Source organism: Gekko japonicus, unplaced genomic scaffold, assembly GCF_001447785.1.
Source record: "Gekko japonicus isolate JY-2015 unplaced genomic scaffold, Gekko_japonicus_V1.1 scaffold728, whole genome shotgun sequence".
In the NCBI taxonomy this organism is placed as follows: domain Eukaryota; kingdom Metazoa; phylum Chordata; class Lepidosauria; order Squamata; family Gekkonidae; genus Gekko; species Gekko japonicus.
Genome location: NW_015163624.1, coordinates 65476 through 92436, shown reverse-complemented (window position 1 = coordinate 92436; position 26961 = coordinate 65476). Strand labels below are relative to the sequence as shown.

Sequence of the window (26961 nt, the reverse complement as noted above, 5' to 3'; positions counted from 1 at the left end):
TGGGGGGGTTATTCTAGCCTAGGCCAGAGTAACCCCGGGGTTTCTCTGGCCGGGGGGTGAATGGGGGGGGGTATTCTAGCCTAGGCCAGAGTAACCCCGGGGTTTCTCTGGCCGGGGGGTGAATGGGGGGGGGTATTCTAGCCTAGGCCAGAGTAACCCCGGGGTTTCTCTGGCCGGGGGGTGAATGGGGGGGGGTATTCTAGCCTAGGCCAGAGTAACCCCTGGGTTACTCTGGCTGGGGGGTGAATCTGGCCTGTTACAGCCGGCCAGATTAACCCGGGGTTACTCTAACCTAGGCCAGAATAACCCCTCCGGGTTAGGCCAGAGTAACCCCGGGGCTACTCTGGCTGGGGGGTTAATCTGGCCTGTTACACTGGTTTACATTCTTTTTGTTTTGCTTCTACATATGGCTAGAATGTATTTGTCCCCTTCTGTCGACTTTTTCCCATGTATTTGAAGTCTCCTCACTTAAAAGATTCCAGAGGAATGAAACCAGTCCTGTTGTCTGTGATATCAAATTTGTCATCAGGTCTTCCTTACTGTTACAGCAACAGATATCAATGGTGCTCTCCTGGCCGCAATACATGCACTGGATGAGGCCACCACTGCTGAGTTACTGCCAGAGCAAAGCATTTCAATGATGATTTTGCTGACAGACGGTCAACCCACTGTTGGTAAGTTAGCAAGGCAACACAGTGTATGTGTGTGTGGGGGGGGAGATCATTTATATTTGATATGATTTTTATTATATAGTTATATCACTCATGCAGGTTTAAAGAACTTATCGAATGTGTACTTTTCATTCCCTAGCCTCCCTCTCTCCCTGTGCACAGTTCATATAATTCCAGACTTGATAAGAATTTCCTCCTCATTTAAAACCATTTTTACAAGTCTTCTACACATTCAGTCAGCATACATATGAGAAAGAGGCCATTTAAACAGCAGGAAAACCCAAGGAGGGTTTAAAATGAGAGCTGACTATGAGGTAGGGTTCTCAAGTACTTACCACGATCTGGCGGGGGGCACATGCTCCCTGGCCGGAACATTCCTCCTTGTAACGCACCATGACGTCGCCAGGAAGTGATGCCGGGTGACACTCTGGCAATGTGGCTGAAAACTTGATGGTACCATCGAGTTTCCAGCCCCATTGCCAGAGCATTGCCCGGCATCACTTCCTGGCGATGGCATGGTGCGGCGCGTCTGTTGTCCCCACGGGAATGATCCTACAAAGAAGTCTGTGTCCCCTGCTGAATCACGGTAAGTAAGCCTGCTATGAGGTAGAGAATAACACTTGATCTTCAATAAGACTTTTTCCTCCTTACTCCCATCGTGTCCCCATATATTTCATTCATCCCTTGATATTCATTTGCTGCTACTTCCTGTACTGCTAGGTCTATTGATTCTAATGTCTGAGCATTTATTTATTTAATTTATACCCTGCCCTCCCCGTGAGCGGGCTCAGTGCAGTCCTAAGCAGAGTTTACAGTCTTCTAAGCCCCCTAATGGTGACTCTGCACTGTATGTCTGGTTTACAGGTGAGACGCTGGATGATCTGTGGTCATCTTCTCCTCAATCTATTTTTACAGCCTCAAACATGGCGTGAAGCTGCTGTTTGCTCATATGATCCTTTCCACACTTGGATCTTATCCCTAGTTTTATCAGAGTTCAACTCGCGACACAATACCTTGCATTTATCTCTGGTTATAACAGCATCCACTTATCCTGGGACAAGTGTTGGGCAAAACCAGGGTGACCTCAATGTAATGTGGAAACAAAAAATACCTCGAGATAATTACAGGGGTGAACTTGCGTGTAGTGTAGAATGTAAGTTTGGGGACAGGGTTGAACCAGGATTTATGGTCTAGTGCGGAAAGGACCTATGTTGCCTGGATGCCTCATCCAATGGACCAAATTACACCTCTGTGGAGATGTTTGAGTTCAGGAAGATGACACAGAAGGAAGTGGTTTAAAATCCCCCCTCCCACTCCTCAGTCTCAGCTGAAAATGAGTCCACTTACGGCTGCCATTTACAAATAAAAATGCTTGGGAGATTGTCACCCAACTGCTGAGGCTAGCACATGAAGGCATCTCCACAAATGCACACCCTGACAGGTGACAGGGGTTGTTTTAGACCTGTGTAAACATTGGCATACACCTTCCTCAAAGGAATTGGAAAATGTAAAGACTTGTGTGGAACCCCCTCCCCTGAGTTTTTAAAGTGTTCCTGGGGTTTTTTCCTCTTCTCTCTGGAAGGGCAGGAAGCTAGGTCAATGACCAGCCATAGGTATGCAAATGACTCAGCCTGCAAGGTTACTGAGGTATTTGGTGTTAGGAATCTCCAGGTGACTCCTGGAGATTTCCCAGAATGCCTTCCAGGGGGATTCCCAGGATGCTCCTGCATGCTCCAGGATGCACCTGGGTGTCCCAGGGTTCACCAGTGTGTCTTGGGCAGACTAGGTCAAAAGGGGTGGAGAGACTGATGTACAATGGGTGGAGTCACAGGTTTAATAAAAGTGCTTGCTCTCAAGGGGAAGGGTCTCTTGGTGGTGGTCCTTGGAAGAGGAAAGGCTGCTGAGCTCTGTTTTGCAGGCCAGGAGCCATCTTGGCCATGAGGCCTTGCCCGCTGGTTGCAGGGAGCCTGAGGTAATGGGACATCTTTAGAACCAGTGTTCCCTCTAAGCTGAGTCAGTGTGAGCTAGCTTACAGTTTTTTAGCCTCCAGCTCACACATTTTTGTCTTAGCTTAGGAAGGAGGGCTCCAGAGCAAACTGATCTATGCAGTCATTCAGCTGTTTGTATAGCACTTCTAAGCTTTTAAAAAGTGCATTCTGTCACACACCACTTCAGATTCTGCTCTGGTGTGCCCAACCCACCAAATTTGGCAAAACTCCACTCACAAGATTTCAGATTATAAAAGGCTGTATCTCTGAGAAAGTCTTGGTTCCAGCCTCACCCCTGGTCCCATGTTATGGCTAACCCTTTGAAATGGTTCAGAAAAATGCTTTAGTAAAGGGATAGGGACAGTGGACTTTACAAATGTCTATTGTACATACTGTCTGTTGCGGTAAGTATGTTCCTCCTCTGTAATTTCTTTCTTTTTTAAATCATGATTATTTATACATTTTTCAATTAACCTCCTGTGTAATTTCTTCATCGCTTAATTTGTCATGTTTAAATGCTTATGCTTTGTTCCGGCTCTGTTTCAGATTTCTGCCTGTTTTCAGATTTCTGCAATCTAAACCCTATTGCATTGTTTATTGGATGTCCCATCCTGTTGATCATATTGATTTCACTGTGTTATTCACTTTGAGTCTCAGTTCAAACGGCTATGAATAAACAAACAAATCATCAAGATTTGTAAAAATCAAAATGTAACACATTTAATTTTTCAGCGAGTGTTTGTGCTCTCATTAATATTTGTATTATCTGTGATCTTCTCCTTATTCACTCAAAAATCCAGCAAATTAAATCCAGTAGTCAACGTACACAACAACATGAGTATGTTTGCCTTTTCTATTGGATAGGTGTTACAGATGTCTGTAAAATTCAAGAAAACATAAAGCAGAGTAATAATGAGAAGTACTTCCTCTACTGTCTTGGCTTTGGCACTGATGTCGACTACAGATTCCTGGAAAAGATGGCATTAGACAATGGAGGAATTGCTCAGTGTATATATGAGGATGCAGATGCATCCCTACAGCTCCAGGTAAGGCCATATGTGTAGCAATTCATGTCTCAGGGTAAACTCTATGGGATATATTAAAGTCTACTCATAGTTGTTTAGCATGGCTGGTAAATTAGATTTAATGCCACAGTAACCTCCTCTGTTTGATTGAAGAACTTTTATCATGAGGTAGCTACTCCCATCATGAAGGGGATTGAAATTAACTATCTTGACAACGGGGTACAAGACATCACTCAGAAGAATTTCAAATTGCTCTTTGATGTCTCCGAGATTGTAGTAGCTGGAAAGATCGACAATGAACTTGATGTTTTCCTTGTAGAAATTAAAGCTCAAACAGTAAGTATTTAAGAAATATAGCTTCTTTTGCATGAAGTGCTGCCAATTGTTGAACAACTATTATTTAACTTTTATAGGAAAGTTTACAGGCTTGGTCAATTTGTCCTGGGAAGTTCCTTTAAAAAGGCCAGGGTAGCATCAGAACAATGATCTGATTCAGATTAGGTTTTTAAAATAACAAATTGGACTTCTCCTTTGAAGATTTTTTAAAATTCTTAGGAGTTTTGAAGAAAATATATAAATATGTACTAATAAAATCTTGTGTGCTAATGACACTCCACTAGCATGTGAACTTTGTTACAAAGTCTGTTTCAAACACACGAGGTGTTATAGTGGTGTATAGAAGATTTTGGGTCCGGTCACATGCAGAATTTGCCATGGGATACTCACGAATGCTGGGCGGATTTGAAGGGCATGATCAAACTGACACATCTGGCAAGCGTCGTGCACCCATTGCCAGCCCGTATTGTCTGGCTGAAGATCCAGAGTTAAAAAGTACCAGTGAAAGTCCACTATCAACTGGTTTGCGACGGGCCGCAGATGCACTGTCTCCATCTGCTCGCTCCAGTGTGCTCCTCTTGCCTCGTTGAAGCGTGCCGGAAACACGCGCCGCCGAAAAGAACCCCATTCACTGCCATCGTGTCTGATCCCATAGTGCCGGGTCAAATTGCCATCTCTTATGTTCTTAAGAATTTCAGTTGGAAGTTGACAGTTGATAAAGACAGTTAGTTAGTTCTGAGTTTTGGTGTGTGAGGAGCAGATAGGGACAGCTGAGGTTGTCCAGAGAGAACATATTAAAGAAAGCTGAATGCTGAGTGTATACCAAAAGTACAGTAAAGTTTAAGTGGAGAAAAGTTAAAGGAAAGTCTGAGTGTTATAATAAATTGGAGTGAAACAGTGATGTTTGTGGGAACCAGATAATGTCGGCTTTCCCCCAATATTCAGTTTAAAAACTGCTCTGCCACCTTTTTGATTTTAAGCGCCAGCAGCCTGGTTCCTTCTCGGGACAAGTGGAGACCGTCTCGCCTGTACAGCTCCCTCTTGTTCCAAAAAGCATCCCAGTGCCTAACAAACCTGAACCCTTCCCCCCTACACCATCGTCTCATCCACGCATTGAGACTCCTGATCTGTGCCTGTCTCTCCGGCCCTGCGCATGGAACAGGTAGCACTTCTGAGAAGGCTGCCTTGGAGGTCCTGGACCTAAGTTTCCTGCCCAGCAGCCTAAATTTCTCCTCCAGGACCTCACGACTGCATTTCCCCACATCGTTGGTGCCGACATGCACCACGACCACTGGCTCCTCCCCAGCACTATCTACCAGCCTATCTAAAACACGCGTAATGTCCGCTACCTTCGCACCAGGCAGGCAAGTCACCATACGGTCAGTACGCGGGTTCGCCACCCAGCTGTCTACCTGCCTAAGGATCGAATCACCAACTAACAAGAGACCCCCTCCCACCCTGCCCAGGTATGGTTCCTTGGTGCAAAAGGATAACCGCTCACCAGCTGGGGAAGAGGTCCCTTCTGAGCGCACATTCCCCTTATCCTCAGCACAGTGCCCTGTTTCCCCTAGACCCTCATGCTCCCTGACAGCAGCAGGGCTGCCAGATCCAGAGTGGGACGTATCTAACAAGTCCCCGAGAGTCTTTTCTGTGTGCCTAACTGACTGTCTCTGCTTCTCCAGGTCAGCCACCTTGGCCTCAAGGGAGCACACATGCTCCCTGAGAACCAGGAGCTCCTTGCACCGAGCACACACCCAAGACTTCTGTCCAGTGGGCAGATAGTCATACATGTGACACTCTGTGCAAAACACTGGATAGCCCCCAACCCCCTGCTGGCATTCTGGCTTCAATTCTTGACTGACTCACATACTCATCCACTCAGATTCACTTCCAAAACCCCTCCCCCTCTCTGTCAACCACCAATCGTACCATACTTGCCTCTCTCAACCACTCTATCTATCACAGCCATGCAACCAAACTTTTAAAGACACACACACACAGAGAGAAAACAAGGAATCGTTACAGCCCCTGTCAGAGGCCACGCTGGAAACAGCTTGCATGGGGCTGTCTAGTTAGGAGTATAAGAATGTTTTAGACCTGAAAGATTTCGTGGTTAAGGACCACAAGTGTGGCTCAGGATAACTGCCTGGATTACATTTTTTACAGCTGCTTTATTGCCTTAATGCTTGATTTGAAATGGAATTTCTATTGGCATCTGTGTAAAAACCTGTTGTTGCCTCTTTCATTGCATAGGTGAGGTCTAGTTTAGTTGAATCAGTACTCTGGTTACTTCATCCCTGCACTTGCTTGCCTATTATCATCTGAAAAAATTATAAGATAAATATTGACGGTTTGCTGGACTCCACTTTTCACTGGAGTGTATGATAAGTCTTTTGTGGTTGGTTCTGTTGCGAATCCAGAAAATAAATGAGTATGGCATATGGCAAGTCATTTGAAAGTGTCGTTTCCTTTAAGATTTGTTTGTGTATAAAAATATGTGAAAGAATATACACTTCTTTTATTCAAATTTCAAATAACTGAAACCTTTCCCCCTTCCTAGCAAATGAACAACTTGACTCTTAAAGAGCAAGTAAATGTAACAGAAAAAGAAGAAATATTTCGGAATCAGAAGTACATTTTTGGAAACTTCATCGAGCGATTATGGGGCTACTTAACTATTCAGCAACTGCTAGAAAAATCGTAAGCTAATACAATGAAGAATTTGCTAAAATGTAACCTAATAATAAAATGCAATAAAGACTTCATTCAATATAATAAAGAGAGACAGGTGATCCCAAACATGCAGAAGGAACATAGTACAATCCTCAGATGTAACAGTGTCCTTTCTAAATGTTTCAAGAATCCCCACACCACAAGTTCCTTGCATGTGGAATAATTAGTCTTCACTCTGATGTCTTAGCTTCAAAATGAAGAAAATCTGCTTTCCATGCTTCATTAGTTTTGCCTTAATAAACATCAATCATAGTTGCTTCATTCTAACTATAGTGCAGGGCTGTATGATGTGTTGTGTAGCAGAAGATGGAGATGTTAATGTAAAATACTGGTGTTATGCTGACCTTCTATAGGCTGGTTCAGAAACTGTTTCCAATGCAAGTTAGAAAGTATTGCTATGAAAAAAAAGATTTAAAATAAAGGTCTCTTCAAAATAAGTTTTGAGGAGATTACATAGATTATATGTCATTTGACAATATCAGGTCACATGAAGCTGCCTTATACTGTATCAGGCTCTTGGCCCATCATGGTCAGTATTGTGTCCTCAGACTGGCAGCAGCTCTCCAGGGTCTCAGGCTGAGGTCTTTCACATCACCCTCTGCTTGGTCCTTACATAACCATCACTGAATAATGACTGTCACAATGTCATAATAATTACCTCAGTTAATCTCCCCCCTTTTATTTATGCTCCTGTGATGATCAGGATTTATAATAATAATGAGTTTCACAATACTAGCATAGTACCAGAGCCAGTTTGTTGTAGTAGTTAAGAGTGGTGGACTCTAATCTGGAGAACCGGGTTTGATTTCCCACTCTTCCATGTGGGTGACCTTGGGTCAGTCATAGTTCTCTCAGAGCTGTTCTCTCAAGAGCAGTTCTCTCAGAGCTCTCTCAGCCCCACCTACCCCACAGGGTGTCTCTTGTGTGGAGAGGAAGGGAAGGAGATTGTAAGCCGCTTTGACTAAGTGAAGGGTGGGGTATAAATCCAACTCCTCCCCCTCTTCTCCTTCTTCCTCTTGTTTGTCTCTCAGAAGATAACCTCAAGCATTGTTTGCAGTAGGTTTTTATTTATTGTTCTCACATCATGGAACTCAAGGTGATAAACACAGAGGATTCCTCAGAGGTCCCCCATCCAGACCCAGACTTGTGAAGGTTCAGCAAGGTTGATGCATCACATGCCTTCCATGCCCAGGTCCACATGCAGTCTCTGGCTTCTGTAGCCAACTTCTTAGAAATTACTGAGGATTGCTTCACATGAAGGATTTCATACAGACATGCACAAACTGAGCATGCATTGCCCGTTGTATGTAAATACACATACCCCCCTGCTGATCTAGGCCTTTTTCACACAGGTTATTTGCCCCAGGTGCACGAATGTCAGGCGGATTTTCAGGGTGTGATCACACCACAACATCTGGGATGTGTAGCGCACCCGTGGCCAACCCATGGCATCCCACTGAAGATGCACAGTAAAAAAGTACCACGGAAAGTGCACTAGTATCTGGAAAATGTGGGGCGGAGGTGGGCGTCTGATCGCGGGAGTGCTAGTATCCCGTGGCATCTGGCGCCCATCCATGTCCCGTGCAAACCAGATGTTTTTCCCTAGCTATCCCCTGAAATTTCCCAGATTATCCCACCCCATCCACACAGCAGCCATTTCCCCTAAAGTCATTTTCCCCCCTACCCACCAGCTTTTTTGTTTTGTTTTGTTTTTTAAATTGGCAACTGAATATTGTTATATCAATATAAAGTTATACAGATATGTATAACAGGTTCTCTGAATTTCCATGTTAATTATTTTAAAAGTAAGTCTCTAGCACTTTTTGTATGGCATATCTCCGCAACACATGGGGCTAGATACTTTTTTTAAAAAAATGAAAGCTGAGAATTCAGAAAACCTATTACACATATAGTTATCATATTACATCAGTATAACAGTACTCAACTGCCAATAGTTAGAAAAATTGGAAAAACCCAGGGGGGGGGGGGGTTCTACGAAATGACCCCTGTATATAACAATACTCAACTGTCAATAGTTAGAAAAACTGAAAAAACCAAGTGGGGGGTTTGGATGCTGCCAGTAGGCTAGGTGTCATCTGCCATTTGGAAACTCTGTTATCTCCCTAGTTACTTATGACAATATCATTTATGAACCCACACACAATATTTTTTTCTGAGCACCTTATACTTTTTAGAGCTAAAAATTGATATGTTATATAACCCTGAAGCAGACTGAACAATACTGTATGCTTCTTAAAAGCTTACTGGTTAACTTTCCTTTTAAACTAAGCTCATTTCATTTGTGTAGTTTCAGAAGACAGATTGACAGGTTCAGAAGAAAGGTTGCTCAAATAATGGAAAAAAAAAATCATACAGTCCTCCCTGAAGTTTTTGATGTATTGACTTCCTTAATATGCTCTTTCAAGCAGATACCACCTTGGTTTTCATTTTGCTTTACAATTTGTTTCCATGAAGGGAAGTAGAAACACAAGTCATGGAATCTGGAATCATGAAGCAAAACATTCAGCGCATTTTGTTTCTCTGAATGAACCGCTGTAGAAGTAAACAGTGCTGATTTTTCCCTTCCCTACTTTAGTGTTTCAGCTGAGGGGGAGCAGCAGAAAAGCCTGAAAGACCAAGCTTTGGGATTCTCCTTGAAGTTCAGCTTTGTTACCCCCCTCACCTCCATGGTGGTTACCAAGCCTGATGCTGAAGAGGCAGCAAAATAGCAAATAAACCTACAGAAGCAGGTAAATCAGCACAAAATACCTCCATGCCAAATGTAAGCAATATAATGTACTCTTGATATATACCCATTTTTCCCCAGAATTTTGTTCAGATAATAGCACTAGAATAAATAGCATTGTTGCAAGGCAGGGGAGGTAAAAGTCCTCATGAGAAATAAATATTACACTAACTACACTGGTTGAAGAGAAATTGCATTTAACCTTTGACAACTAGTGGGCTATGACATCTGGATTTTCCATGAAATCTAACACTTGCATAATTAGTACACTGTCTTATATGACAGTGGAACCATGGGTCAGTGGTAGAGTATCTGCTTTATGCAGTGTAGGGGCTGGTGTGTTGTTTGTTGTAAGCAGTGTTGACAGAGTTTAAATATGCAAGGAAGTGGAATACTGAAGAGGTCAATGTGGCAAAAAGAACTCTGATGTGGTATATGATTACCGCTGCCAGAATGACATATGCTCAATGTTGGAAACAGGAGGAAGTCCCAGAAGTAAGAGACTCGATTAGAAAACTACTCTTTATGGTAGAAATGGATAAGATGACCAGAAAGTTGAATGACATGGAAGCAGAAGACTTCTTTGAAGACTGGAAAGACTTAAAAGAATATTTGGAAAAAAACTGGGATGCAAAAGATACTGTGTTTTGCTTTGATAACTATTGAACTTAAGATTTGAAGTAATGATAAGGTTTAATTATATATGATAAAAATTGTTACCTGTTAAATTTGCGTTGACGTTAGGAGAAAATAAATTTTAGGTAATGTGCAGGAGGTCGGAGCACTGCGGGAAGCTGTTCTAGGGGAAAAGGGAGGGGGTAGGATATAGAAAAGATTTACATGTAAGATTGAATGTGATTGTGATGAAATATATCCTAATAAAAATGTTTTTTAAAAAAAGGAAGTGGAATACTGACTGTTTAGAGCTAAATAAGTAGCTTTATTAAAGAAGAACAAACTGTTATAGAACATAGAAAAGAGAGAGCCTGAACTGACTAACCTAACTGCTGAGGAGGAACAACAACAAGAAGTAAGCTCTGCAGGAGCAGGAAGCCTCCAGAAGAGCCATTCAGGAGACAGCAAGGACATAATTTGAAATTGTGTACAGTCCCTAAACTAGCTATGCTAAATACCAGTCCTTCAGCTGTCCCCCTGTAGGGTGATCTTCAGATCTTCTTCAAAAGGCTGCATGATAGTCCTTGCATATTCCGACACCCCTTCTCAAGGTCTATTGTGCTAGCCCACAAGATTAATTATTTGTAGAAACTCAAATTTATCATGAGAAAGTGGTTTGGTAAGGACATCTGCAATCATGTTCTCCATGGAACAATATTTTAGTTCCATCTTTTAGAAAATCCACTTGTGTTTCATCTTCCTTTCCGGAGGAGATTCTGCAAATATCCCTTTTTGATCCTTGATTGAAGATTTCCCATCGCTCCCTTTGCTTTCTTCCTCCATTTTTCTGCTTGGGTATTGTGCATTTTGTTTATGTCTTCCCATGTAGAGGGTTCAGTCTCAGTCTTTGTTTTGGTCATGTAGGAGAGTCTCCTTGGAGGTACACCTTTGTTGGTTCTAGTTGATCATCTGATCTGTTATTCTACATCCCCTTCTGGTTCCTGAAGGTCTCCTGGTGTATCATCTCCACAATCCATAGTGCTTAGTAGAAGCACTTCTTCTGTCTCGTGTACTTTATTTTGTTCCATCAGTGTAGATTCAATGATGTCTACATCTTCTGCTGTTTTGAATTGTTCTTTTTCGTCTTTGAAGACCACACTGCAAATTTTTCAGTGTGTTTTTGTCTCAAGAATTCTATATCCCTTACATCCTAAGGTGTATCCAACAAAGATACGTTGGTCAGACCTTAGATCCCACTTGGACTGCTTCTCTTTGGGTATGTAGGCATTTAGATGCTTCCTGCTAGGTTTTTGTCCATACCATAGTTCTTATGGCATGCTTTGGCGCCTTTTGTGGGTACCTAAACACAATGGATTGCTGCAAAGTGCATACAATTAAGAATAATAGACAATAATTAAACAATAGTACTGATGAGCTTCATGGTGTTTTAATCTTTGTTTTTCAACAACAGGGCGCCACCAAACAGAAGATGATGACGTCAAGATGAACAGACGAACCTCCCGAGTTACCGTTCGTTTCGAAGTTTCTTTATCAAACAGGTCTCAATTCTGCGTTCTTGTACAATAAAGTCAACCACAAGGGTGTTCTTGAATTCAGATAACTTCTTCCACAGTCTTTGCTAACAGTTACACCTTTCAGACGAACCCCCCGAGCCACCGCCCACCTCGAAGTCTCCCCATCAAACAGGTCTCCCATCAAGAAACAAATACAACTCACAGCAGGGAACCCGCTGACCAAACTCACATCAACTCCAACAACAAAGAGGAACACATACAACTCCGCGCTCCCGCACAACAAAGTCAACCACAAGGGTGCTCCCGAACTCCGTGAACAAAACAATCACACTACATCCATAATCTTGTACCATTAATCTATTAAAATTGCAACATTCTAATGTGACCTACTCATATCTTACCAGATAACTTCTTCCACAGCTCTTTGCTAACAGTTACACCTTTCAATCGGACAACAAGTCTTGACCATTACATGCATGACTTCCAATATATTAGCATACACAAACCACGTGCTCCATGTATTGATGATGCCAACTTATCATGTACGATGCTCATGCCAACTTATCATGTACAATCATTAATAAAATTAAGATGTACTTGTTTGCACTAGGGATCACTGTTTCAATTATTACAGACTCCTGGCCGGGAATTTGTAATAATGTGCCAGAGTCCCATCTCGAGTAAATGGCTCTTCATTCTCTCTTTCCAAACAAGATAATTGCTGTCTGTCAGCCTATCTAGTAGGTAGCGGTGCTGAACTGTGCTGGAAGCAGCCATTTTGCAGTATCTTTTTTTGCTGACCAATTTGTCTCAACTTTTCTTTTTTGCAGCAGAAGCATGCTGGGCCCATAACCATGTTGGCAGAGTTTAAATATGCAAAGGAAACAGAGCACTGAATGTTTAAAGAAAAAGAAGTAGGTCTATCAAAGTTTGTTCTTCTTTTATAAACCTACTTATTTTTCTCTGAACAGTCAGTGCCCCACTTCCCTTGCATATTTAAACTCTGGGAACATGCAGAAGGTCCCAGGTTCAATAGGTTCAATCTTGAGTTTAAAGGATTAGGTAGTAAGTGATAAGAAAATACTCTTAGGGAATTCCTGCAGAACAACTACCAGTCAGAGTTGAAGATACTGACCTGGATAGACCAACAGTCTGACTCATAAGAACATAAGAACTCTGCTAGATCATTTACTCCAGCATCCTGTTTCACACAGTGGCCAATGACTTCTTCTGGAGGTCCAACAACAGGGCATAGAAGCCAAGGCCTTCTGTGGATGTTGCCTCCTGGCACTGGGATCTAGAGGTTGACTGCCTCTGAATGTGGAAATTCCTTGTAATCACCATGGTTAGTGTAGCCACTGATAGACCTATCTTCCATGAATCTGTCTAGTCTCCTTTTAAAGCTGTCTATGCCTGCGGCCATCACTACATCTTCTGGCAGCAAATTTCACATTTTAATCACTCGCTGTGTTAAAAGGTGTTTCCTTTTGTACATCCCGAATCTACTGCCCATCAGCTTCATTAGATGCCCACAAGTTCTAGTATTTTGGGAGAGGGAGAAAAAGTTCTTTGTCAGCTGTCTTTACCCCATGCATAATTTTATAAACCTCTAGCATGTTCCCCCTTAGTCATATCTTTTTTAAACTGAAAAGTCCCAGACTCTTCAGCCTTTCCTCAAACCCCCTATTCATCTTTGTTGCCTTATTTGTTTCCAGCTCTGCAGTATCCTTTCTGAGATATGATGACTATTTGTTTCCAGCTCTGCAGTATCCTTTCTTAGATATGATGACCAGAACTACACACAGTATTTCATATGAGGCTGCACCATTGATCTATACGGAGGCATTATAATATCAGCTGTTTTATTTTCAATCCCTTTCCTAATAATCCCTAACATAGAGGTTGCCTTTTTCACTTCTGTAGCACCCTGGAGTGATATTTTCATTGAGCTATCTACTATAACCCCAAGACCTTTTCTCCTCTCATTCTTAGCAAATTCAGACCCCATTAGCCTATATTTGAAGATGGGATTTTATATTACAATGCACATCACCTTACAATTACCAATACTTAACTTCATTTGCCATATTGTTGTGCCCAATTTGTGCAGATCCTCCTGGAGCTCTTCACAGTTATCCTTGGTTTTCACCATCCTGAATAATTTTGTAACTCATTATGAGGCAGATTCATGTTACGTGCTAATCTTTCGGAAAGGCCCTTAAAACTGCGCTTTTGAAAAGACTGGTATGCCCCCCCCCTTCAATTGAGCCACTTAATTATGTGTTGGTGAACATCACGGCACTCAGTTAGCAAGAATGTTGGGTCATGTGCCTTGGATTTCCCCCCTCCCCTTTTTTGTTTATCTTGACAGATTGCTTGGTAAAATAGTGTTGTATAGTGATTAGGTGGCTTGACTGGTTGGTGCACGTTCAACTCTCACAAAGTTTACTGAGGGACGAATTAAAGGATACTACATCCCTGAGTCTGCCATGGGGATGTGGTACCATTTTAGTCCTTTAGTCCTTTAGTCCATCTAGCCTCTGTTTGAAAACCTCCAAAGAAGGGGCACCCACCACCTCCCGAGGAAGCCTGTTCCACTGAGGAACCGCCCTGTCAGGAACTACTTCCTAATGTTTAACTGAAAACTCATCTGATTTAATTTAAATCCATTGGTTCTGGTCTGACCTTCAGGGGCAACAGAAAACAACTCCATACCATCCTCTATATGGCAGCCCTTCAAATACTTGAAGATGGTTATCATATCACCTTTTAGTCGTCTCCTCTCCAGGCTAAACATACCCAGCTCCTTCAACCTTTCCTCATAGGACTTGGTCTCCAGACCCCTCACCATCTTTGTTGCCCTCCTCTGGACACGTTCCAGCTTGTCTATATCCTTCTTAAATTGTGGTGCCCCAAACTGAACACAATACTCTAGGTGAGGTCTAACCAGAGCAGGGTAAAGTGGTACCATCACTTCGTGTGATCTGGACACTATACTTCTGTTGATACAGCGCAAAATTGCATTTGCCTTTTTAGCAACCACATCACACTGCTGACTCATGTTGTGTATAGTCTACTAAGACCCCTAAATCCTTTTCACACATACTATTGCCAAGACAAGCCTCCCCCAATCTATAATTATGCATTTGATTTTTCCTACCTAAATGCAGAACTTTACATTTATCTGTGTTGAAATTCATTTTACTTGTTTTAGCCCAGTTTTCCAGCCTGTCAAGATCATCCTGTATCCTGACTGTCTTCTAGCGTATTTGCAACCCCTCCTAATTTAGTATCACCTGCAAATGGATTGGCCATTATAGGCACCAGGATGCCTCCTGGTTGGCCTCCCCCCACCTGGGCCAGGCCAATCCTGTGGCAGAAGGACTGCATCTGGCCCACCCAAACTCCACATGGTATGGAGGAGATGGCCCCCAGGCCCCCATGATGCAAGGGAAGTAGTGCTCAGCCTGCCCAAGACCCACATGAGGCGAGGTGAAGGTGAAGGAGGTGATGCCCAATCTGCTCAAATCCTGTGCAAGACAAGGTGAGGAAGGTAACACTTGGCCTACCCCAGCACCATGTGACCTGAGGGAGGCATCGCCCAGCCCACCCAAGCCCCATTGCAAGGCAAAGGAGGTGGCACCCAGTCTGCCCAAGCCCTGCCTCAAAGGTAAAAACAGCACTGGAAAAGGCCCTGCCCCCTTCCCCTGCCTTTTACTGACAGAAGTCAAGCCAAGTCCTGGAGGTGGCAATACTGTCTTGTTGCCTAGCAACAGTGACTGAGGCATTTATTTCCTAAAGCTACAGGTGGTGCTCCTATTGTTCTTTCGGGTGGTGGGGTTTTACTGAGAGAGAGAGAGACAGACAGACAGACAATCAGAATTTCATACAGTTATGCTGTCTCTTCCTGGGATTTCAGCACACAGGGGTAAGATTTAGGCATTATTTTAATTTCTTTGTCTCATAAAAGAATGACAGTACTTGTATGCATTCATTTTTTCTTTTTTGTGAACACAAATCACACTGAAAAGTTGAGAATGATAGAATCAGTGAAACAGCAACAGTAGTAATTCACAGCAGTACCATTTAAAGAGAGCTTTTTAAACTGCGGTACACGTGCAAAATTGTAAAAAGAAAAATCTTAAAAACCAAAACAAATAGGTGAAGGGAAAATCAGTCACTCAGGGTCAAAACCATCAGGATGGACTTTTCCTGGTGCCTAAAAGAGACCTCTGAGACCAATAAGATTTCAGAGTATGAAAACAGAAGTGACATCGGGTTGGTCCAGGAATCCCCAGAAACTCTGAAGTAAAAGCATAGAGTTTCCAGCGATTCTTATAGTTCCGTGGCAACTGCTTGCCAGTCCTCAGTGGGCAAATCCCCTTTCAGCCATGAGGTTTGCTTCATGACATTTAGCCAGTTGCTCTCTTTTTCTCTGTCTGCCTAATCTGGCTCAAAACGTTATTGTGAGAATAAAATTGAGGGAGGTAAAACTATGTATACTGCTCTGAGCTCCTTGGAGACAGAGTGAGATAAAAACCCAGCCTTGAGTTCTGTTCAAGAGAAGATGCTACCCTCTCCCCTCATTTCCTTCTGCTTTTAGTTCTGTGCCCTTTTACCTACAGGCCTCTGCCCTTAAACTTGACTAGAAGCATGCAAGGGGGCCACTCTGAAGCCTTTTTCCAGGGCCATTTTTGCTTCTTAGCCCATCTCTGCCTATTCCACACATGCAAATGCAACAGGGCAACAACTCCTTGGCCTGCCTCACCCCTTGACAACATACTGCATGTGTGCCAGATCAAAGCACTCTGGAGCTTGCCTTTCTGCTAGGTTTGTCTCCAGAAAGCATGCATCTAATTTGGATAGGGTGAACAAAGCCTATGTTCTTAGCTTTAGAAGGCTTTGTCTGGTCAACACACATTGCCAATCCAATCCAAAGCCTTTTATTGGCATATAAATAAAGATACAGTAATCTAAGTACAGAATCATACAGAGTCAAATTAAAATCGCCGAGTATCATCATAAAAAAAACTCCTAATTCATAATATCATTTATCAGGCCGTAGGGCTATGGCACTGCAGAGAAACTTTGCTGGTATTTCAGTTCTTTCTGTATCTGAGTTATCGAGCAAGAAAAGGAGCTTAAAATCATCAGGGGTCTCTAAAAATGGCCTAATATGGGATATAGAAGATCCCAACGGGACGCCAAATAGAGAGGGCACTGGAAGAGGACATGGGCAACAGTTTCAACACAATCCTTCATACAAGGACAGCACCTGCTAGGATAGTGAATCCCTTGGAATCTGCCAGATAAGATAGCTGAAGGAAGAACATTAAATCTAGCCAAGGATATGGCTCTACGCAAATTTGGAGCTATGAGTTGATAGAGGTATACTGCTGGAAGATTTGCATTAGGAATAATCCCCAGATGTAAGGGAGAACAGGTTCTGTTAGCCAGGCTATTAAGAGTTTGTAGCTCTGATCCCAATAAACTAGATTTTATTTTTAAAAAGGCCTCAGACTCAGAAAGCATATATAAGGATTCTAGGGTCAAATTTAGGGAATTTATTTTGGCTTCGATGTAAGATAGCCATCTGGAATTAACAGATTCAGAAAGTAGTTAGTACATATAACTGAAGGGGTCAGAGTTGAAATGGAGTCGTAACCAAAATTTAATCGTGTGGATCCATGCCTTAGTAGCCAGCAAATTCTGACCGCACTCCAAACACAAAGCAGCATATGGGACACACATAGGTACCCCCATGATCTTTCGCAGAAAGGTAGAGTGGCCTCGTTCAACTGAAATGTAACACACATTGCCAAGAGTGAAATGTAAAGAAAAAGAATAAGTGTGTGTAGTAAATATAGCCAATTAATTTTTTTTAAAAAAATCAGAACAGGTTAGTGCTACTTTACATATACAGAAGATTTGTGGCATACAAGGTGAATTTCCCCATTTCTATTTTGTTATTGTTCTGGAAGGTACTTAAGCACTGCATTCCACTCTCTTAATTCTAAATTCTGGAATTGAAGCATATACAGTTTGCCAGGGCTTTGAGTTCCTCCAGTTCATTTGCAACTCCCTCTCCCATTATGCCTAATATGTGTTGTCCGTAGATAAACCACAGCAAAGAAGCAATATTGATCAGTATAAATGATTGCATCAAGATGGTTTTTCTGGTGTTTCATCAATGCATATAAGTACACCTATGAATTAATAAAATTTCACACCAAAAGAATCCTGATGCAATCATAGGTTTGAATACATCGAAATTACTCATTTTGTAGTTTTATCAAGGTGCATGTTTATTGGGAGGCAGCTGCCTGTCCAGTGTAGGAGGGGGAGGGGAGGAGTATTAGAAGCCACTGTGGAGGCAGGGCTGGCAGGATCACTTAGGTGTTACTGCTGGGGCAGGATCCCTCGTGGCTTTAAGCAAATTATTGAATATGTAAAATGAGAAACCTGTCAGCCTTGGATATATGCAACCATGAAACAAAAAAACCTATATAAATCTCATCAGATATTACTTGTATTTATTTTTAGAAGAAGAGAATAGAAGAGACTGGATTTATACCCCGCCCTTTACTAACCAAAGGAGTCTCAGAGCGGTTTACAAATTCCACTCCCTTCCCCTCCCCACAACAGACACCCTGTGAGGTAGGTGAGGCTGAGAGAGCTCTGACAGAAACTGCTCTTTTTCAAGAACAGCTGTGCCAGAACTATGCCTTGCCCAAGGTCATCCAGCAGGTGCAAGTGGAGGAGTTGGGAATCAAACCCAGTTTTCCCAGATTAGAGTCTGCACACTTAACCACTACACCAAACTGGCTCTCTGAAGATGTTTATTTCTGAAGATGTTTATATGCTCCCTTTTGATTTTATATTTTCATTTCAAAGTGTTGCGTTTATGTATTATTGTATTAATAATTACTCTCACCCATTTCCATTATTATGTCTGCTTTCATTCTCAGTGGCTTTGAATGGAAAGCCAACTCTTGTATTCCTTCTCATCTTCCTCCCCTTGTTCTGCCCAACACCAAGCGATCTAAATGTTCCCCTTTATGGGAATTATATTTACTAGAGTACCTTAAGTCATGGTGCCCCATATGCTGCTGAAACAGCATTCAGTGCTCCAGGGGGAGGCAGGGGAAAGGGAGATATGTGATGACATAACTTCCTGTTGTTACCATGTGTGCTTGTAACTGCATTGTCTGTACTGTGCTAATGCTGTTTGTCAAATGTCTGTACATCTGTGCATTTGGGATAAGGGGTTGCTGTGTGTTTGTATGGCTTGCTTGGCATCTCATGCTTGCGTTTGGATGAGCAAGGCTTGTGCTGCAGAACACATGCTTCCCTGCATATTCCCAGCGTGCCTCTGGACAAAGAAGACGAACATCATTACTGCTCAGTTTGGAAACTTGGCAGAACAACAAGCTTCCCCACCATTGCTGATCTGTGGGAAACCACGTAACTCTTCCTGCTATCTGGTTTGGCATCACAAAGAAAACTGACTTTATTGCCCTTCATGGACCAGGCACAACTCTACAAGTCAAAAGTTGCCAAGGAAACGGCTCTTCGACACCTGGCCACATGGCTCTCCTTTGAAGTTAGGGTAGCATATTTGAATATTGCCCCCTTCCCCTTAATTAGGACGTCACCACTCTTTGACCTATAGGCATAGTAAAGAGGACGGACTTCTAGGGGTTTATGGCCGTAAGCCAAACCCAAAAACTAGCTTTTAAAAAGAGGAACACAGCCTTTGTTTCTCTGGTTAGGGTTAGCTCACCCCTCCCCACCTTTCTGCAACTTAAGCGGCAAAGACCGCTAGCCAAGCAAAGGCTAGCGAGAGAAAACCCCCCCCCCTCCACATTAGGCAACCGAAGTTCTGCTGCAGGCGATCCTCCCGGGCTCTTTTGGAAGTGCACACCAAAAGAGCACACACATGGTTGGCTTTTTCCATCCGTGTGAGAGAAGGATCCCTAGTGAGACCTTTCGGCCCTGATGCCCCACTGAGAAGAGGTATTTCCCTGGAACTCAGATAAGTATGAGCGCTTTCCCTTGAGTTTCACCCCATTGTTTAACTTGCTTTATTATTTTCCTTACTGAGACTGATTTCTGTAACTGCTGTGAACTGAAGGAAGCTTGTTTGATTGTGTGTGAGCATCTGTTTTTGGAGTGCTTGAGAATTACTTAGTAAAGGCAACATTTATTCATTAACTCTAGCGTGTTGTCTCCATTCTTGGGAAATAGGAGCGTTCATTCTGCAAATCTGACCTCTGTATACAATTAGTCATAAAGGACTCAGAATAAACCCACTGCTGTACATAAAGCAGAATTGGGTTCGTGGAATCATCCTCTCGCCGAGATGGACCTTCCACGCGTAACACTGTGCACACTGGAAGTGACATCAGCATATAAGGATGCTGCTGACATCCACCCCTCATTTTGGCACCATTCCCCCTCCAGCCAGCTGAGTGGTGGGGAGTGTCTGCTGTGGGTGGGGGATTCCTCAACCCCAGTGCAGGCCTGGGAACCTCATAAGCAGGGTCAATATTTGGATGGGAGACCACCAAGGAAGGCTCTACAGCAGAAGGCAATGGCAAACAATGTCTGCTTCTCACTTCCCTTCAAAGTTCCTTGCTGGGGTTGCCATAAGTTAGTTGTGACATGATGGCACATATGAACATAAGGAAAGAGAGATGGGAAATTAAGAATTTTGCTTTTTGAATTAATTTCCTTTTTTTGTTTGTTTTTTAGGCAACAAAAGAAAGATTACTGGGTAGAGTCATCCAAAGTTACTGTTTCCTCCTGTGTGCTGGATATATAATTACATTTTCCAGCAAATGTTGCTGTTTAACATACCTCCCTAATTGCATTAACTGGAGCACTGTCGGTTAATGTTATTTGATGGAAAATTCAGAGCACAATATTTAAAAATTTAATAAAATGAATTAATTTGAAAACATAGGACAATAAAAGTGATGTAACCACAATATAATATGAGTGGTTTTACAAAAGTTGTTTTTATGATGTTTGTTAATTTAAATAATCAGTTTTAAATATATTGAAAACCTGAAATTCTTCTATTGTTGTGCAGGATATAAATGTCTTAATAAACAATAAAACAAATAAGAGACATGGCTAATTTTTTTTTAAATCTACTATTATCCCTGTCTTTATTCATTTGACTTCTTGGATTGTTGTCATGTTCCATCCCTTAACAATAAAAGTTATGTAACTACAATATAATATGAGTGCTTTTACAAAAGTTGTTTTTATGATGTTTGTTAATTTAAATAATCAGTTTTAAATATATTGAAAACCTGAAAATCTTCTATTGTTGTGCAGGATATAAATGTCTTAATAAACAATAAAACAAATAAGAGACATGGCTAATATTTTTTTTAATCTACTATTATCCCTGTCTTTATTCATTTGACTTCTTGGATTGTTGTCATGTTCCATCCCTTTCTATTCATTTGACATAAAAGCTGAATCATCTCAGTGCTCCACAGCAGGAAGTTCTATTGACTGTATAGCCATGTGAATATGTTGTCCAATCAGCAAGTTTTACTGCTCCCATTTATTTCTTCTTCTCCCACTGCAAATGCCAGGCCTTCATATCTAATTTGCTTCTATCCCCGTTGAGATGGATTTCCTTCCAAAGTGTCACATTTGCTATTATAAACTTTGTTACACTATAGTCTCAGGATGCTGCAACTGGAAAGCAATTTTTCTCCTAATTCTGTGCAACAGCTCTTACAGGTATCTTCCAAGCAGGGAAAGGGGTTGTCATTTCCCTGTCACTGCTGCAGCTACTAATACTCAAAGTAGCAGACAAAACAGGGATCCCTAGTATGTAATAGCAGAAAACAGCAGAAAAATGTCAAGGTGAAACTAGCAAAGATTAAATTCACTTGAAATGTCTGAGTATAAGATATATTAAGTATAAGCTTGCCATTCCCCGGGGGGGGGCAGGGGTTGCCCGCTTTAGCCCGCTGGCCTGGATCTAGCCAGTGTAGGAACAACAAAGGCCAACAAAGTGCCAGGATAACACCAACGTGCCCAGCGTGATGACATCACCTGAAGGTGATGTCATTGGGCTGGGCATGTTGCCAGGGGGACGCTCCAGCACTTGGCATAAAAACTCTATGGTATCATAGAGTTTCTGGCCAAATGCTAGAGTGTCCCCCTGGCAAAATGCCTAGTGCGCTTCCAGTAAAAGGTAGATTCTTTTTTCAAATGGATTAATACTTTTTATCAACTTTATTATAATAATCACACCATTAATTTTCTTGACACACTGGTATATGTAAATGAAAAGAATAAACTGGCAGTCAAAACTTTCCATAAACCAACTGATACAATTTTTTTATTCTTACCACTCATATCATTTAAGGTCTAATTTGCCATATGGCCAATTTTTAAGAGCAAAAAGGACTTGATCTTCTGTGCATGATAATAGAATGGAAGCAGGAGCTTTAGAAAAGCAATTTAGTGCAAGGTGTTACCTAGAATCTGTTATAAATAATGCTAGAAGTAGAGCTGATCAGGTGGATAGAAAGCAACTTTTACAATATAGGGAGAAACCTGTTCATGTCTTTCAATATGTCTGTTTGGCTAACAATATCAAACACATTATATATAAAAATTGTCATATAGACTCACATCTGCCTGGTTGTAACAAGCCTCCAGATATTGGCTTCTGGAGGGACTGCAATTTGAGGAACATTTTAGTGAGATCAGACGTTTCAGTAGATAAAAAAGAAGGAGGTTCAATAGCATTTAAGGTTTCCATAAATGCAGGAGATGTGCAGTATGCAAATTTATGTTGAAAATCCTACTAAGAATATAAAAATCAAATGCCCTTTTTTTGCAACATGTTAATCCAAAAATATTGTGTACATCTCTATCTGCCCCTGTGGATTACAATATGTAGGCATGTCTACACATTCTATTAGGACACATGTCCTTGAGCACCGCTCAAGGGTACATCATAAAATTGTTCAAGCACCAATGACAGAGCATTATATTCAGGCCAGCTATTCTGCAGAGGAAAAGAATTTTTAATTATTTTTGTGTACCATAATGGACCTCATGTCACCCAAAATATTACACAAATTGTTTTACAAAAGGAGACCCATTTTATTTATGATCTTAAGACCTATGCTCCATTTGGAATGAATCAGAGTCTGGATTATTCTGCCTTTATTTGAATTGCTCATCCTTGTATTACTGTTACTTTAAGAATGATACACCTGTAATCCATTAGCTAAGATACTTTTATGTGGGATGCTGCTGCTACTGTTTGTGAGAACTCTGGGATTCAATATAGCTAAAAGAACGGATAGCCTATGTAATTCTCTTTGAAAATGGGGTAAGTATGTATATTGTCATTTTCTATTAATTTTTTTGAATATTGCAGATATTGCATAGATTGTATGTTATATTATTACTTACTGTTCCATTATGCAGCCACTTATCCAGAAGAAGAGAAATTGAAACGTCTATATACCTAGGATGTTTCAATTTCTCTTCTTCTGGATAAGCAGCTGAATAATGGAACATTAAGTAGTATCATGCTGGCAACATGACCACGGAAATGTCTTCTGACAGTGCTCTTCAGCTTGGAAACGGAGATGAGCACTGCCCACTAGAGTTGGATTCGACTGGCTTTCAAGCAAGGGAAACCTTTACTTTTTATATACCTAGGAAAGGCATTCAGCTGCTTGATTTATGACTTCAGGAGGTCTTTGGACACTTCTATTGCATTTAAGCAAGGAGAATTGACCAGTTGGATTTACGTACATACCTTGTTATCAGCACCTCTGAGCACAAACAGTTATGTTATTTGTATCTCAGTGTTGATGTATGATATGCCATGAGCACATATGATTATATTTGGGAACATTGTATTTGTTGTGGGGTGTGGACCACCAACTCATTAAAGACGTTTATTTGTAATTTAAATACTTAATATATCTTATACTCAGACATTTCAAGTGCATTTTATCTTTGAGGGTCTTCCCTTGGTGTTTTTCTGCTGTTTTCTGCAGCTACTAATACAGTACAGTGGCAACTGGGATTCCACATATCAGATTTCCCTGATAGTGGTTTTTTTAAACCCAGTGATTTAATAGCATTATATTGATATACAATTATACTAAAATATGTATCAGGACCCCTGAGTCCCCAGCTTTTTTTAAAAGTAAGTCTCCAGTCTCTCTTGTTGTGAAGATATACCCCCTCCCCACATCTCCACAAGGAATGATCCTTAGATACGTACTTGTTTAAAATGAAAGCTGGGAATTCAGAGCAATGAGTTCTGCAGGCACAACAATCTTTTCTCAGATGCCTTCTATTCCTGTGATACACATTTCTGCTTGGTGTTTCCACTGTACAAGAATGTAGTTTGGTCGTTGCTCCTGTTATTGATGCAGATACATGGGTCTGCATTTGCATATGCTCCCCCTCTTGTAAGTGGGCAAAAGGCACAGCTCATTTATCGTAGTAGTTCTCTTGTCAACACTGGAGGTACATTAATTTTTGGCAAACATCAATCAGTAATCTGGGTTTCAATGTTGCTAATGTAGCTGGCGGTACTGCGTAAAAGCCTTCCCATCAGGAAGTTGTGCATGCCAGGGGCCTATTCACCACCTGGAATAAGACGGTTTCTTGGACTGAATGAAGCCAAATCAAGATCTGAACCATCTATTAAATTTGTTGAACATCTGTTTGATAGTTTGAACCATGCATTTGAATTGACTGTTGGACTGGGGGTAGCCACTATTACTTAATTAATTTAAGTTATTAGTGATGTGCACTAGCATCAACAATTAGAACTGTGGCCCTTTGGAGCAGCAGTTTTCAAAATGTGAAATTTCTAAATATTTCTAATTCTATTCAAGTCGATACGAAATTTCTCACTAAAACCAAGGCGAAACATTATAAAGGTCCCCTCAGCTGAACAAGGGGGCGGCAGATTTTAGGTAGAGGGCTCACAACAAAGGCTAATGGCCCTCTTCCTCCTCTCTAAGAGAGGGTGCTGTAAGTAGGTGCAGGTAGTAAAAAAAACAACCAAGCAGCAAGAGAACAGCAAATATTTTTCACATCTAGACAAACTCGAGATTTCTGTATTACCATCACTGAGGCTGGCACAGTATAAAAACAGATATAAGACATCCATCATGGCAATACTTCAGCATAAAGTTATGGGATTTCTTTTATTTCTTTATTTCTTTCTTTATTTGTTTCTATCCCACCCTCCCAGCCATAAAGCAGCTTACAACATTATATAACACACAATCGAATTTATACCCCGCCCTCCCAGCCAGTATATTACTCTGATCATCACCCAACAATGAGAGAAGATATTATAACATAGTTCATGATATATGTTGATTAAAAGGTTTGGACTTGGGCTTAAGGATAAGAAATCAGATTTGATGAGATAATTGGGCTTTGAGGTTTTATCCTATTGGTCTGCATAGGGATATTGTGTAAGCCCTTTTTGACTGATACCATACAACTTCTGAAGGCAAATATTCAATGTTTTCCCACATTTCCTTCCATGTTTATTCCATGTTGCCAAACGGGTCATTTATTGGCTTGTCAAATGACAGGGCTGTTCCTGTCTTAGTATATTCTGTGTGGCTTGTTGGCTAGGCACCTTTATCTTTCTCCCCCTTTTTGTCGCATTCACATTACAGTATGCAAAAGATAACCGAAGATAGAATAAGGGAATCCTAAAACGTTAGGTTCTTGAGACAAATTTCTTCAAAACAAGGCGGCCTTCCAGTTGAGAGGGAATTGCAGTTCAGCTGTTTTTTGAACCAGGTATACTCAAGGGCAAACAGTGGAGTTCAATGCAGATTTTGTTAAACCTCTCTGAATAAAAAGAAAATGGCACTTTTGCTTCATTGCAGAGCAACTATGAAATGTCATCGTCATAGACTATGCAGAAGGTCCCAGGTTCAATCCCCAGCATCTTCAGTTAAAAGGACCAAAAAAAAAAAAGGTGATATGAAAGACCTCTGCCTCAGACTCTGAAGAGCTGCTGCCAGTCTTGTTACCCAAAGAGGCAGTTTCCTATTTAATTGGGGTAATTAGCTTCAAGGAGACAGAGCGAGAGGTGGGTAACTGGGATCTTCACCAATGTTTACAGAGAACTTTCCCTTAGAAAACTCTCAAAATAAACCAGGCAGATGTTCACCTGGAAAGGTTTTATTAAAAAAGAATTAAAGGCAAAACATACACACAAACACACAAACTAGCTATGAGGAAAATAAGGGAGGAGGTGGCTGAAAGTGATATTGGAGAGAAAGTGATATTGGAGAGGAGATACCAATCTTGGAAAGTGAGGTCCACGGAGGCATCTGTGAAATGACCAGCATTTCATGGAGCAAAGAAGGAGACCCACACACAAATAAAGGTATGAGGCTGACATTGAGAACACACACACTGGACTGGTATCTAGGTGTGCTTGATATAGGAAAAATGTTTTCTGTGACTATGCTGATGTGTTTGCCCCCAAAACAATGACTTGATTGCTTTTCTGGAGATGAACAATGTTATGTAGTGGGAAGCCGCATGGAAAGACGACGGACAACGACGTGGTGCATAGCACGCTTTATTAGGCACACAACAAGACATGCAGACAAACGGCCGGCAGGCCAACTATATACACACCTGGGGACACCCCCTGGTCACCATTGGTGGGTTTGAATCCCCCGCCATGGCTCCCATTGGTTCCCCTGTGGAGGGACTAGAATCCTAGTCCCCATTGTCTTCTAGGACTGAAGCTCAGGTATGTGCGCTGACCTCCGGTGGCGGCCAGCATACATAACATCCCTCCCCCCATAGTTCGGACCCACCCTAGGTCACATAGTCCTTTAGATACGACGGGGCCCGTCGCTCTCTCGTGGACCGTCGGGAGGCCCGTGTTGTACCTTCGGTTGGCCCGCCTGCTGTGTCGGGGGACACTGCCTGTGGAGGCCCTTCTGGCCCTGCTGCGCCGGTGGCTGGGGCCTCTTCCGCGATTGCCGGCGGGGCTGGCGTTGTGTTGGGAGATGCTTCTGGGGTGGTCTCCGGAGCTGCGGGTGCCTGGTCGTCCTCATCCCAGGCAGGCTGTAGTTCCCGGTCCTGCGTGATGCCGTGTTCTGGGAGCACGCGCCGACGGAGCTGATCTATGTGTTGGTCTCCGGAGCTGCGGGTGCCTGGTCGTCCTCATCCCAGGCGGGCTGTAGTTCCCGGTCCTGCGTGATGCCGTGTTCTGGGAGCACGCGCCGACGGAGCTGATCTATGTGTCTCCGCAGT

At 42.1% G+C, this 26961-nt stretch overlaps 1 protein-coding gene across 1 annotated transcript in view; it reads left to right on the top strand.

The window, feature by feature from the left end:
• Positions 1–20565, top strand: part of LOC107107216 (inter-alpha-trypsin inhibitor heavy chain H4-like) — a 65327-nt gene extending 44762 nt beyond the window's left edge. The window contains exons 12-17 of the mRNA XM_015407476.1: positions 549–674; positions 3524–3705; positions 3838–4020; positions 6581–6720; positions 9350–9503; positions 20404–20565. Coding sequence (XP_015262962.1) covers positions 549–674; positions 3524–3705; positions 3838–4020; positions 6581–6720; positions 9350–9482 — 764 coding nt within the window. The 3' untranslated portion in view covers positions 9483–9503; positions 20404–20565. The remainder of the gene's footprint in view (positions 1–548; positions 675–3523; positions 3706–3837; positions 4021–6580; positions 6721–9349; positions 9504–20403) is intronic.
• The last annotated feature ends 6396 nt before the right edge of the window (positions 20566–26961 follow it).